General features: G+C 39.1%; 1 protein-coding gene across 1 annotated transcript; it reads left to right on the top strand.

The window, feature by feature from the left end:
- The first annotated feature begins 666 nt into the window (after positions 1-666).
- Positions 667-4,175, top strand: LOC139729024 (ganglioside-induced differentiation-associated protein 1-like). The gene is made up of 4 exons (XM_071639951.1): positions 667-849; positions 2,210-2,380; positions 2,950-3,156; positions 3,743-4,175. The coding sequence occupies exons 1-4, from the start codon at positions 777-779 to the stop codon at positions 3,967-3,969; spliced, it is 678 nt and encodes a 225-aa protein (XP_071496052.1). The 5' UTR covers positions 667-776; the 3' UTR covers positions 3,970-4,175.
- The last annotated feature ends 10,157 nt before the right edge of the window (positions 4,176-14,332 follow it).

Raw genomic sequence — 14,332 nt, 5'->3', positions numbered from 1 at the left:
GAAATAAGGCTACGAAAATGCAGACATAAGGAGAGGAGTCGAGACTCCTGTATCAGAAAAGAAGTTGTAACATAGTTAAAAGAGGTGAAAACCTTGCAGACATTCTGAGGCGACTGAGGTTTGATATGTGACTTTGGAAAGGCCGTAACTATCCATCAACCACTGACATCAACACACTCAATACCTAGCAGGCATTCTGGGGGACTATTAAGCTTGGCTCTGTGACATTAGAAAGGCCGTAACTATACATCAACACACTCAACACACAGAAGAGCAGTGTGTTAAAAGATCCAACTGTATCAGCTTGACAATGTAACGGATATAGTAATTTTATGGCACTTCGTGATAGTCAAAATGATACACGACAGTAGAGAGTTGAAAAACTTCATCGTCGCACAGTATTGCTCTTCAGAGGCGATACTGTTGGAAATAATCAGTTAACGGTGTTATTATTATAATGATGTTATAGTTGCACTTTTTTTTAGTAGCACTGTTGTGTGAATAGGCCTACACCATGTGTCATATTGGACTTTGAAAGAATGAACCACTCATTGTAGGCAGATTCGATTATAGACAGGCAGACAATTATATATATAATCTCTCCTTTATCAAACCAATGTCAGGTAATCCCCGCTTCTTAAATGTTCTTTTTAATACAGTGTAGGCTTGCACTGGCGGAAAGAGGAATCGAGTACAAGGAACATGTTCTCACCTTGTTTGGGGATCAACATGACCCGGAATTTCTCCGTGTCAATCCGAAAGGTCAAGTTCCCACCATGGAACACAAGGGGAATTACTTCCGGGACTCAAAAGACATCATCGCATACGTCGACACACTTCCGTCTGACAGTAATCATAACTTAATTGGATTCCAAAAAGTAGCTATGACACCAATATCATTAATAACTTATTTGTTCATTTCGAAATTACTTAAATCCACTTTTTATTTATGCATCTATTACTTATTTTGAATTCATGTATCTATTATCTTATGAACTTATGAACTTATTTTAATACTTATTTAGTTATGTATTTGTTGATGTACTGTAGAATTTGTGTCTGTGTCATGATGAACTCAGCAGCATTAATGTCTACCTGTCAAGATGAATAAAATAATTTTGAAATGAATTGAATTGAATTGAATTGAAAAAAGAATACATGTATCTTGATATTACGTAGAATGCAAAATTGCTAGCTGATATACAAATTGCCTTCATTGATATATTAAACGCTGATTGCTCAGTGTTTTAGTACTAGCCACTTAATAAAAAATGAAAGGCTTATAAACTCTGATGGGAATCGAAACATGCGATCCTGAATGCTACAATGTATCAGACAAGCGTAAATTCAATACAACTGCAACTACTACAATGGAGCAGAACTATCATTGCCTACATGGCTGAAGTTCGGAAATCTAGTGGATATTACGCTTGCCTAGCGATCGTTCGGGGTTTCGAGTCCCACCCGAGTTTGTATAGCCATGTTCTTTTATCATTTTTAGAATTTTATATGAAAGTGAAGGCAAATGAATTACGAAAAAGCATTTGCATTAGTTTAGATTACTCTTTTAAATGAAATAGTCGGGGAAAATTTGGGGTAGTAAGAACGTTATGATAAAAACTCTCGTATTCATCATGTTTTTAGGCCAATTTCAGTTTATTGGCACTTGAATTGACACTTGAATTTTGCTAATCGATCCATGTGGCCTTCCTTATGAGTGGAAATGACTGCGCTTTCTTCGATGTTTTCAATTCAGATAAAAATGAAGGGCAATTATACACTTGCAAGTAGACTATCAAATAGATTTCGATGAAAAGTTCAGCGAGGATATAAACGTGAATATCTAAATATTTATGAAACTTTTCTGAACCAAGCTCTTACGACATATTTGTATCTATGCCCTTTTCTTTGATTTCTTCTTAATTATCTTCGATGGATCACATTTTGAATTTGAGCTGCACTATCGATTGCAAAATACGAATTTTATTGAGAATTATTTGAATTAAGTCAAATTCAAGTGTCAAGGGATCGTATATTTGCATTCATAGAATACTTACGATTTCTTTTGGGAATTTACAATTTATTGTAACTTTTTGGCAAAACACTTAGGATGCCTAGGTCGTTATTATCATTAAGCAACAATAATGTGTACAATTCATTTCTTCTTTCTTACATTTCTTGATTATGGTTTCCTACGAATAAACTGAAGAGCCGAAGCTGAACTTCGAAGATAATGCTCAGAAAGCAGCGGAGGTGGTTCGCTTCTCGAAACTTCTCGACGCCCTCAACTTTCAGTCTCTAACATTCGGAGCCATGTGCATGAGACAATACACAACAAACTCCCTGGCACCAACTGCAATCAACCAGCAGAGTTTCATTGGTGTGTATGAAATGTTTGGGTATACCAAAACGACTTCTTTTCCAATGACGAATCTTTATTTTCAACCCTTAAATAAGCCCGCTTTCAATATAGGCAAAATTAACCTTATAGCTACGAATACTATCACAGGATCCTCAGCAGCAGCCGTTCTTTTGGTATCTTTTCAAATCATGAATTTCTTATAATTTTGCTCTTTATTATCATTTTCCCTCATCAATATGATGTTCTTTACATTGGAAGGTAAATCTAGAGTTTGCTGTTGATGTGATGCAGTCTTTCCTTCTATTGTTTTTTTTTCATCTCTATCATTGATATCGCAATTGATATATTTACTATTTTCATCACTGATATCATTATCATTGTTGTTATCATTGTTATTTTCATTATTATTACATTGTATCATCATTATTATTGTCATTATCATCATTATTATGGTGATACGAAGTATTGCTGCCTTGCCCTCTCATTAATTTATGTTGTAGCAGTTCTTCAGATTTCTTAACTATTTTTTTTTTGTAAAGGTAATGGTCTTGTCTACGTTTAGTGTAAGTTACTTGTATTGTTCACAGAGGGAGCAAAGAAAAACATTGCTCGTCTTCAAACGATCGCGGCGGAGAACCCGGACGTGGCCGATGCCGCCAACGCGATCCTAGCAAGGTACAGCCGAGGACGAGACTTAAGCGGCAACGAACAGGTGCTCGTCAAGTCCATCGACGAGTGCGACGCAGCCCTAGCCGACGTGGAGAAAGAACTGGGGAAGCAGAAGGCCGAAGCTGGTTAGATTTGATCCTAATCATTTAATCTGATCGAATTTCATGTTTCATACTTATGGTTTAATGACATTTTCTCCTGCAGCAATTACCCCCATGAAATATCTGCGCACTAAGCCAAACATAAATTCTGCCCACAAACATGACCCTAACTCTAATCCTAATGTTCATATTATCAAACTGAAGCTAAAACCCTATAAATCCTAACCCTAAGTCCCTATGAGAAAATAAGACTGTCGAAGGAGCAAATGCTGTGTTACCGAAGGGTTTATCGTTTTAATTTTCTGAGGGTAAAACCAAAGTTGGAGATATTTTGTCTTCATATGCTTTTTTTTCTTCCCTAGATGAAAGTGACCATTGCACATCTTGCTTGTTCTTTGAAAGATGTGCAAGTGACAGATTCTACCATTGAGTTACGCAGTATTTATCAAATTATTGGTAGCGATGACTACTGTATTCACTTATTAATCCTTTTGGATGCACTCATAACATTGTTGACAAACAATACTGATCATGTGAACCTTGATGATAGGTTTGACGTTGATGTTGCCTTTAGTGGTAAATGTTTTCTCTGTCATTCTTCTGTTGCTAGGAGACAGGGAGTACTGGTTGTGCGGCGAACGATTCACCACGGCTGACCTTCATCTTTCCGTTCTCCTCCATCGTCTCACCTTTGTGGGTCTGGCAGAGAGACTATTCCTTGGAAAGCGCCCTCTAGTCTCAGATTACTATCAGAGGGTTCTCCGTCGCCCGTCCTTCAAAGAAAAGTGTCTCCATGGCAACGAAGCGAAGTATTGGGTGCCCAGTGGCCAAGCTTGATACTTATAGGGCCTAATGGAGGAAACTAAAGAAGGGATGACACCTCCGTAGCAAAACCCCAACGAAAATCATTTTATTAATACCAACTGAAATAGTTAACTTTCGTCATGGGATATGTATTGGTTACCATGTAGTGGCAGGGTACGTGTACCAATGCACGTGGAAGTATACACTGTAGGCCTAAATGAAATTGCAGTTGTATAACATGAAAGCGCTATATTCTGAACCATTTGATAGTGCCATGTTTGTCAGTTGTCAGTATTAACAATACTGAAATAATTCACTGGCAATAGAGTCCGAGTGTTAGGTATTCTCAGTTTAGAAAGCCTAAAGAACGAACGTTGTACCATCACCATGGTTCCATGGGCGTCACCAGGGGGGGTGCGCTGGGTGCGAACGCACCCCCCTTCAGAACCTAAAAAAAAAAAAAAAAAAAAACGCTTCAGTCTGCGAGCGACCTCAACGCCGGACACTAAAAAATTGTTCTTTTTTCATTTTTCTTCTTATTTTTTTTTTCCACCAGGAGGAAAACTAAACAAAACAAAAACAAAACAAAAAACAAAAACAATCGCACCCCGGCTCTGGCAGCACTGATGCTATACATGTACATCACGTGTTTACTATCTATCGCCCGTACTGTATACGTAAGGTATATTTCATTCATTGTGCAACGGATTGTCACTTCAGAAAATACAAAAGCTCCGTCGCATGGTAGGGAGATACCACGCCCACCCCCTCCCCCATTATAGGTCTCCAATCAGTGGCGTAACGGGGGGGGGGGGGCGGCGCTGGTTGAAAAAAAAAAGATCAAAATGGTAATTCAAGGGTTGGTAAACTGCTTTTGAAATTGACATGAAAGGGTGAGCAAGAAATTATTTTTTTTTCTCTAAGATTTCTTTTAACCATAATTAAAGAGGCATCAATAGTGTGAAACATTGTTCAAAAAGCCCGGAGCCGACAAAAGATTGTGATTCAGCGTGATTCCTGGTTGGCATTCTGAATGATAAGCAGGATGGAGCAGTGTACTCAGAACATCCGAACGGCAAAGAGTCGCTGCAATGTTGCGCCATGTGATGTAGAATGTACACCTCTGTACCTTACACTTTGTTATATCAAAGCTAGATCACTGAGTGTTGTTTTACATACTATAGTCTATAAAAAAATGCCTTGCATTGCCAATAATAAGACTTGACCTGGGCTATTTCCCAACTTTTCCATGTATAAAACACACACACACAAACACAAACAATTAGGGGATGCTCTAAAGTGCAGATTTTAGACGTCCTTCCCCCGCTTGGTCACTTCGACGCCCCCTCGCTGGTCATACCTCCCCCAATCATGAACATAAACCGACATCCTTGACTATCAGTGGCACACCGCCTCCCCCTCCCCCCTAATTTCCAAAGCGAAAAAACATAGTTACAAACGGCAGTTTTGGGACTGTAAAATGTCAAAATTTTCACGCTCGCTCGCTCCGGTCGCTCGTTTTTAATCGCTGTGCCATTCTCCTGATGTTGCTGCCAGTATTAAATTGCCAGCAGTTGCGCCCGGTGCGCCACCCCTCCTTAATTTCCAAAGCGAAAAGGAATAGCTACAAACGGCAGTTTTTAGAGTGTAAAATGTCAAAATTTTCAAACTCGCTCGCTCCGCTCGCTCGCATTTTAATCAATTCAATTCAAACTTTATTTCATTTTTCGAAAAGAACATAAACATTTCACTTTCTTTGGTATCATAAAATAAGGTTGCATAATCAAAACAAAGTAAATTGAGAAAACATAATTGCGGAACCTTGGGGTGACAAAAACGTTGTAAGGAAAATTGATTGACTGAAGTGATACAGACAATGTAATCGTTATGCCATTCTCCTGATGTTGCTGCCAGTAATTGCCAGCAGTTGTGCCCTGTGCGCCACCCCCCCCTTAATTTCGAAAACGAAAAAATATAGCTACAAACGGCAGTTTTTTTGACTGTGTCAAAATTTTCAAGCTCACTCGTTCTGCTCGCTCGCATTCAATTTTATGCCATTCTCCTGATGTTACTGCCAGTAATTGCCAGCAGTTGCGCCCTGTGCGCCCCTTAATTTCCAAAGCGAAGAAATATAGCTACAAACGGAAGTTTTTTTTTTGCCTGTAAAATGTCAAAATTTTCAAAGTGGCTCGCTCCGCTCGCTCGCATTTGAATCGTTATCCCATTCTCCTGATGTTGTTGCCAGTAATTGCCAGCGGTTGCGCCCGGTGCGCCCTGCTTAATTTCCAAAGTGAAAAATATAGCTACAAACGGTAAATTTTTAAATTTAAAATGTCAACATTTTCAAGCTCGCTCGCATTTAATCGCTTTGCCATTCTCCTGATGTTACTGCCAGTAATTGCCAACTGTCGCGCCCGGTGCCCCCCCCCCCTAAATTTTCAAAGCGAAAAAATGTAGCTAAAAACGGCATTTTTTAAACTGTGAAATGCCAAAATTTTCGAGCTCGCTCGCTTCGCTCGCTCGCATTTAATCGTTGTGCCATTCTCCTGACGTTGCTGCCAGTACTTGCCAGCAGTTGCGCCCGATGCGCCACCCCCCTTTAATCTCCAAAGCGAAAAGATAGAGCTAAAAACGGCAGTTTTTGGACTGTAAAATGTCAAAATTTTCAAGCTCGCTCATTCCAATCGCTCGCATTTACTCGTTATGCCATTATCCTAATGTTGCTGCCAGTAATTGTAAGCAGTTGCGCCCGGTGCGCCCCCTTCATTTCCAAAGCGAAAAAATATAAGCTACAAACCGCAGTTTGAGATTGTAAAATATCAAAATTTTCAAGCTCGGTCGCTCCGCTCGCTCGCATTTAATTGTTCTGCAATTCTCCTTTTTTTTTTCTTTTTACAAAAACTAAGGTCCCTCCGTGGGAGGGGTATCCCCCTCTTACACCCTCTCCCGCTCGGTTGCTTCGCTCCCTCGCCGAGGATCTCACACCGTCACATAATGTACCCCCGTAATAGTCCTTCATGATATTTTTATTTTTCCCATGCTCTGTAAACGCGACTTTTACACTCTTGTTTTTTTCAAAAAGTTCCTACAGTGGGAGGGGGTATCCCCCTCCAACACCCTCCGCACTGAAGGAGCGGAATGGATCATCGCCGAGGATCTCACACCGTCACAATAATGTACCCCCGTATATAGTCCTTCAAAGCGAAAGATTCGTGCATGTATACAATCACATGTATAATGTACAATATACAGAGTATGTGTAAATGTACATGATGACACAGGAGCCAATGAATCACATTAAAAAAAAATCTCACAGTTTACATTTACTGTCAAAACGCACCCCCCTTGAAAAAAAGCTGGTGACGCCCCTGGGTTCGTTCTATTAAAGAGGTCAATGAAAGAGAATGCGCAGTTTCCGTTTGATTTAAACGCAATTAAAGAGGTTGAAGAATCTGCCAATAAAGTTACACGGACTTTGTCAACAACATGTTCAATTGTAATTTCTGTTTGGTTTACAACTTCATATCTAGCAATAATAAAGATTTTAGTTTTGGTGGAAAGTTAGGCATTGTCACTTTTCATCATTCTTTCCATTATCTCAACAGCGTTTTTCGTGTCGAGTACATAATAAAGAATACGTGCGGACATTGCAAAATGCGCTGTGTGTGATTTACACCATTGTGGATAAGCTCATTTGCCAGCAATACCTTCACTCGTTACAATGCCTATGCGTTATTGTTTGCTCTCTATGTACATCATTCCACCCACTGGGCTTCATTCATTCACATTCCCAACTTCTACTCCACACTGGTACCTGGACAAATAATCGCAGAAACATTATAACAACAAGCCACCTAAAACTGAATTAAAAAAAAAAAGATTAAAGAGGCCTCATCGTATACCTGTGGTTTTAATGTACACCTTGCTTTTTGTTTTTGTTTTTGTTTTTTATTTGAATATCATGAAAAAGAACGAAGAGAGGAGAGGAAAAATGATCGGAATGCAGGCTTTAGACCATTCTCATGGCGGCGCTGTTCCACTGTGGACGGGGTTGCCTTAAAAAAAGTGGCGTCCTAAGGGTGGGATTTCACGGAGCACGCGAACGATTTGCGAAGGTCGCGAATGGCAAAATCCAGCATTCGCATTTTGGTCTGCAAAAGATCGCCAAACGAACGTGAGGGTTCGGAAGCGTCGTCAATTGTTCGCGAATGTCGTTATTACTTCGGCGAGAATTTCAAAAAAGTTTGAAATTTTCTGCGAACCTTTTCCGCACACTTGGTCGTGATTTGCTCGTGAATTGTTCTCGAAAGTGTCTTTAAAGCCTCGTCAAATGCGCAAGACCTTCGCAAGACACGCGCGATGTTCACAAAATGTTCGTAAAACCCCAAACAGACTCCGAAACTTTGGAGAATGTCTCGCGTATGTTTCGCGTATGTTACGCGAAATCTGCGAAGTTTTTCCGATCATTTTACGACGTAATCGCAAACTGTTCGCGTTCCTTTTGAGACATTCTCGCGAACGTTTAGCGCACGTTTGGGAATGTATGACCTATACGTTTTCTACAAATAAAAATCGTAGCATACACCTAAACATCAAACAATTATTAACAACTATAGTAACAAAAGAAATTAAAGACTAGCAAAGAGAAAGAAATGTTTGATATACACAAAACAAATCACAGAATACAGTTAAAATTAATCTAAAGTATGTAAAATGTCATTTGAAGTATAGAGATTATGTGTTGGAGGAACTGCAAAAAAAAAAATCATATGCTTTACTAGTGGAGGAGATACGTCCTAGGAAAAAAAAAATGTAGGCAAGCACACAATAGAAAAATGAGAGAAAAAGAAAGGAGAAATAGAGGAAAGAAAAAAAATCAACTCAAGACAGCTTCCACCTCTCCTTGGGTACATTTTCTCCCATGATTATTGAAAATGTTTCGTTGTTCGCATTTCCGTCGCGTGTTCTTCGTGTACGTAACATGCTGTACTTTAGCAATGATACACACGACATTCGCACATACGTCGTGGAAACTTCGCACAAATTGCGCAAGAATAGTTTTCGGCTTCATTGTCGGAAAACATTCGGAAAAAAACTTTTCCGAATGTTGGATTTTGTCATTCGCGTCCTTCGCAAATCGATCGCGTGCTCCGTGAAATCCCACCCTTAGTACGAGCCTTCTGCGTGTGGATGCCACTATACATAAAAAGAAACAATTTTTTACATTAACACTAATGATTAAAAGATACAGCCATTGCGTGAGAAAATACTGGCATTCCAAAGATAGAGATCTCTTTGATGCATATACAATCGAATGTGCACAGCGGTCAAATTACAATAGATTTTTTTTACGGCTTTTGTTTTGGTTTCTTTGCAATATGATTCTTTTTGGCGTGGCTAGCACATGCTGTCTTTGGATCATCGAAACAATATTGTTCGTATTATACATTGATGTAACAAGAATTATAATAGTCTCTCGTCGAAGCGAAAGAAGGAGAGAGAGAAAGAGAGAAAGGAATAAAGAAATCTTTCCTATCAAAAACGCAGGCTGACAAGCTCTTGTTAGAATTATTCTCGTTACTACAATCTACAAAAGCAACCGTCAGGGACCGTCAATAGCAATTCAAGTAAGGCTACAGGTGCACTATAACTTTGTCAGTGGAATATCAGCGAGAGTGTTAAGTCAAAGAATGCCATATTATAGAAAATGATTATGCTTTCCAATACACATAGCTGAGGGATTTCTATGGGAGATCGAGGATGCTTTGCTGAATAAACAAAAACATATCTCCGAAGTTTCAAAGAATTATCGTACAAAGTATATCAGAACATGTTTCACCCCATCATGTCGTAACTGGTTAGCACTCATTGTGAATTAATAGGTAGACTGAACAAATGTTGTTAAAATTCCACAGTGTACCATTAAATAGACCACGTGGGCGAGATTACTTAATTGAGGAAAAAAATGTACAGAAAAGTAATGAAAAGATGTACTTTTACCTCAGTTGTTGTATGTAATCTGTAACAAGATCTTAAAGAAAAGAGGCACAAAAGAGTAATCAATGCTATTAACGCATTCTATCGCTCTGCGTTGTAAATATGCACTGTTTAATAATCCTTCAAAAATTCAACGCGTACCAGTTTAAACTATGATACAAAGATAAGCTCTCAAGGATTGTGATCTTCGTGTGATTAGAAATGATACAATATGGACAGAAAACAAAAGCAAATACATGAATAAAAGACGTTTATTGACATTCGAAAATAGAATGCAGCGTCTTCAGTTGTCGATATGACACTCTTTTCTTCTTGTTTCATTTACTACGAATGCAACACTCTGAGAAATTGAATGTGAACACACACAAATAGGGACTAACAACCAAACTGCGGCCTCTTTTTTCCTTAAATGAAAATGAAAGCTAGAGAAAGAGAAACGACACTCTCTTGTAAAGAGTCAGAAGTCACCATCGATATATAGGTGCTCATTACAGGGAGGCATGAACTACTTGATAATGGGGAGGGGAGGGGGATCTGTCCAAGAGGTGTCATTAGTTTTATAACCACTAACACCCCCTTACACGTACACAAAGCAAAGGAGAAAAAAAGACAATTTGTAATGGTATCTATTCATCATTATTCAATTCAATTCAATTCATTTATTTCCATACTACTCGTGCATGAGCATTACATCAGAAATGATAATACACGTTCTTTTACCTTGTAAAAATGTGCAAAAACAAACGATATAAATGATAATAACACATCAATTGTAATGATTGTAATTATTGTTTAAGCAAAGTTGTTATTTGTAAGTAACACAACAAATTTATTCTGGGCTAGCTAATCATTCCTGTATAACAGCGTTTTAATGGTTATTTCGGCATTGTAGTGAACTCCTGGGGCATAATCAACATACACTGTATTTTTTGTGCTACTTTGCAATGTACAGTATGTATCTATATGTTCATCAATATTATTCAGTGCTCCATGGAAGACCACTATTTATTGGTGAATGGGCTACTTTGACAAAAGATTAGAATAAATAAATAAATAAATGAATAATTAAATAAAGAATCGGTCGAAATCGAAATGGGGTTGAACAAATTGATTCAAGATTCACAGGAAATAGTTCAAGGGTATCAATTCAAAGACGTATCTCTCTGCAACACAACAATATATTCAAGTCCTTTGGACACTCACAATTAACAAAACATAATATCTCCTTCTTGGACACATTCCCCCCCCCCCCACACACACACACAATATAGATAATATATAATCAGCGTTACAATCAGCAGTTAAATTGGCACGCTATATAACAAGTTGGAAGATGAGTAGGCCTATTTATCTTCTGAATAGTGTTGTAATGTTGTCCTTTTTTTTGGAAATATATATCTTGTTATCTCATGTGCGTTTATAGGAATGCAGACAGTCGTCGTGTGTGCGTGCAATAGAAGCAATGTGTCGTCATGTGTGGGGATTATAGACACATAGAGCGATACACTGGATTAAAAAAAAAAGCAAAACGGAAACTTGCTGCTTCATGTTTTTGTAATAGGTATATCAGTACGTACACTCACGCACGTTTTTAAAGGAACTGTTTAACAATGATTCATACTTGAAATATTTCATCTGCAAGGGGCTATACAAGCTTTCGGACTATCAATTCTCAGATTGTGAACATATGAAAAAATCATGGTAACTCCCCCCCCCCCAAAAAAAAAAAAAACAAAAAACAAAACAAAAACAAAAACAAAAACAAACAAACAAACAAACAAACAAACAAACAACAACAACAACAACAAAACAACAACAACAACAAACCAATCTGACGATAAGTGTTTGGAAAAGTTGAAAGTGTGCATAAAAGTGACCGGTTTTACCTTATTCTACTTTCCCCTATAGGGAGAATGTCAAAACAAACCATTCAGCATATCTTTTGAAGGTGTTCTATTGTTATGCTATTAAAGCATAATGCCTATCGTACAACTTAATAGTCAGCAAAATTCGAGAAAAGTTGCTGAAATGGGATCATCGCAAGCATGATGACCATTTAACATGTTTTCGAGTCATTACACAGCGTGTATCAAAAAAAAAAGGAATCCAACTTTGGAGGGCTACTATTTCATAATTGTCAGCTATGGAGAGCTCAATCTTAATTGTGAGAAAAGAAGACCCCTTCCTCTTTCTATTGGTACCTAACTATATTGACAAATATCATGCATGACTGAGCACATGAAATTTAAAGACAACCATGACAAATTGCCCTTTTTCCAAGTTTGCGTGTCACATGGAGGAACTATGAATGTCTCACTGGATGCATGGATGAGATCTGTCAGTGAAAGTGGGAAACCTAACAGGCCAGCCTTCATGACTGATTTTTATGATAAATCTTTGCATCTCGGAAGTGTGCCAACATTCAAAATTCAATCTCTGCATAGTCACTCCCATCCAAAACGTCAAGAGTGGGGGTTGCGAGCACTGGCGTAGCCAGGGGGGGGGGGGGGGGGGCGATGGGGGCGATCGCCCCCCCTAAGATTTGGACCGGGGATTTGGGAGGCGGAAAAAAAAAGGCGTGTATACTGTATATGCATGCACATGAAGCGGGTCTCCTTTGCAACCTTTCATCAAATAAGATATTTTTTGACTATTTCACTCAAAGTGTGCACCAGATCGTTGAATTTCAATTCAAAATATGCAAAATCTCTCGTGCTTGGGAGGGGGATACCCCCTCCCAAACCCTCCCCCTCTGTGCCTCTTTCCCTAGCTTAGTACACTTTTTAGATTTACAAAAAATTATGAATAATTCTGAGTGCACAAGACTTATCACTTATATTCCGAAAACTCAAGGTTCCCTCATGTATAAGGGGAATTTCCCCTTTTAATCGACTTTTTCCTCCCTCAGCCCCCCCCCCTAATCAGTTTGGTGTGTGTGTGTGTGTGTGTGTGTGTGTGTGATTTCCCAAATGTTGATTCCATCAAAAATGCGTAGATGAGATATCTCAATTTCAACCTTAAATAGGCAAAAGCTCGATCGGAAGGGAAGGGTGGGGATAACACTCGCCCACGCCTTCTCCCTGCTCCCCCGCCCCTCCCCCCTTCCACCATGCATAAGAAGTATAGACTGTGGCTATATACCCAGATCGCTTTATTTCAATTCTAAAAACGCAAAAGCTCCGCGAGCGGGAGGAGGAATCCCCCTTCCTCTATATACCTCACTAGACTTTATACATACACACAGATGGTGCACATTCGGAATAAGAGCTAAATTCCGTGATTTTATCACTTCGATGTAAAAGTATTGCACCAAAAATTTGCAACAGATCGCTGAATTTCAGGTCTGAAAACGCAAAATCACCTTCGTGTGGGAGGGGATATGCCGGCCCTATGAGTTCTACACCCTCGTGTGCATGCTTTTTCTGTTTGACTGCTGAACAGACGGTGTTCATGATATTCAGTGTAAGAATTAATACAAGAAGATTATTTAAATGATACCATTTTGTAGGCAAATTGTTCAATAATAATATACACTAAACTATACTGCAACTTTAAACAAGTGGGACTGTTTCATCACGTTAAAACACGCAAAAAACATGTATCATATTGCACCATTTGCAACATCAAAATGCAAAAAGTTCTCACCGTGGGAGGGGTACACCCCCCTCCCACACCCTCCCCTCCCCCTCGCTCTCTCCGCTCTCTCGGGTTCAGTCGCGTTCATGATATTCAGTGAAAAGAAGTAATACAAGAAGCGTATTTAAATGATAGCATTTTATAGGCAAATTGTTCAATGATAATCTACATCAAAATATACTGCAACCTTAAACAAGTGGGACTGTTTCACGTCGATAAAACGCGCAAAAACATGCATCAAATTGCACCATTTGCAACATCGAAATGCAAAAAGTTCTCACCGTGGGAGGGGGGACACCCCCTCCCCTCCCCCCTCGCTCGCTCTGCTCGCTCGGGTTCAGTCGCGTTCATGATATTCAGTGAAAAGAATTGATACAAGAAGTGTATTCAAATTATACCATTATATAGGCAAATTGTTCAATGATAGTCTACATCAAAATATACTGCAACCTTAAACAAGTGGGACTGTTTCAACTCTTTAAAACACGCAAAAACATACATCAAATTGCACCATTTGCAACATCGAAATGCAAAAAGTTCTCACCGTGGGAGGGGGGACACCCCCTCCCCTCCCCCCTCGCTCGCTCTGCTCGCTCGGGTTCAGTCGCGTTCATGATATTCAGTGAAAAGAATTGATACAAGAAGTGTATTCAAATTATACCATTATATAGGCAAATTGTTCAATGATAGTCTACATCAAAATATACTGCAACTTTAAACAAGTGGGACTGTTTCAACTCTTTAAAACACGCAAAAACATGCA

The sequence above is a fragment of the Diadema antillarum genome, unplaced genomic scaffold (assembly GCF_040938485.1).
Source record: "Diadema antillarum isolate AM-2024a unplaced genomic scaffold, OU_Dant_1.0 scf00000020, whole genome shotgun sequence".
Classification (NCBI taxonomy): Eukaryota; Metazoa; Echinodermata; class Echinoidea; order Diadematoida; family Diadematidae; genus Diadema; species Diadema antillarum.
Note: the sequence above shows the minus strand (reverse complement) of the source record. Positions and strands in the feature narration are given on the sequence as shown.

What these genes read in the sequence shown, in the direction of transcription:
- LOC139729024 (XM_071639951.1), top strand. Translation starts at nt 777, where the DNA reads ATGGAACACAAGGGGAATTACTTCCGGGACTCAAAAGACATCATCGCA. An exon ending in CAACCAGCAGAGTTTCATTG is followed by an intron (nt 2,381 to 2,949) that starts GTGTGTATGAAA and finishes TATTGTTCACAG; the next exon opens with AGGGAGCAAAGAAAAACATT. An exon ending in GAAGCAGAAGGCCGAAGCTG is followed by an intron (nt 3,157 to 3,742) that starts GTTAGATTTGAT and finishes TTCTGTTGCTAG; the next exon opens with GAGACAGGGAGTACTGGTTG.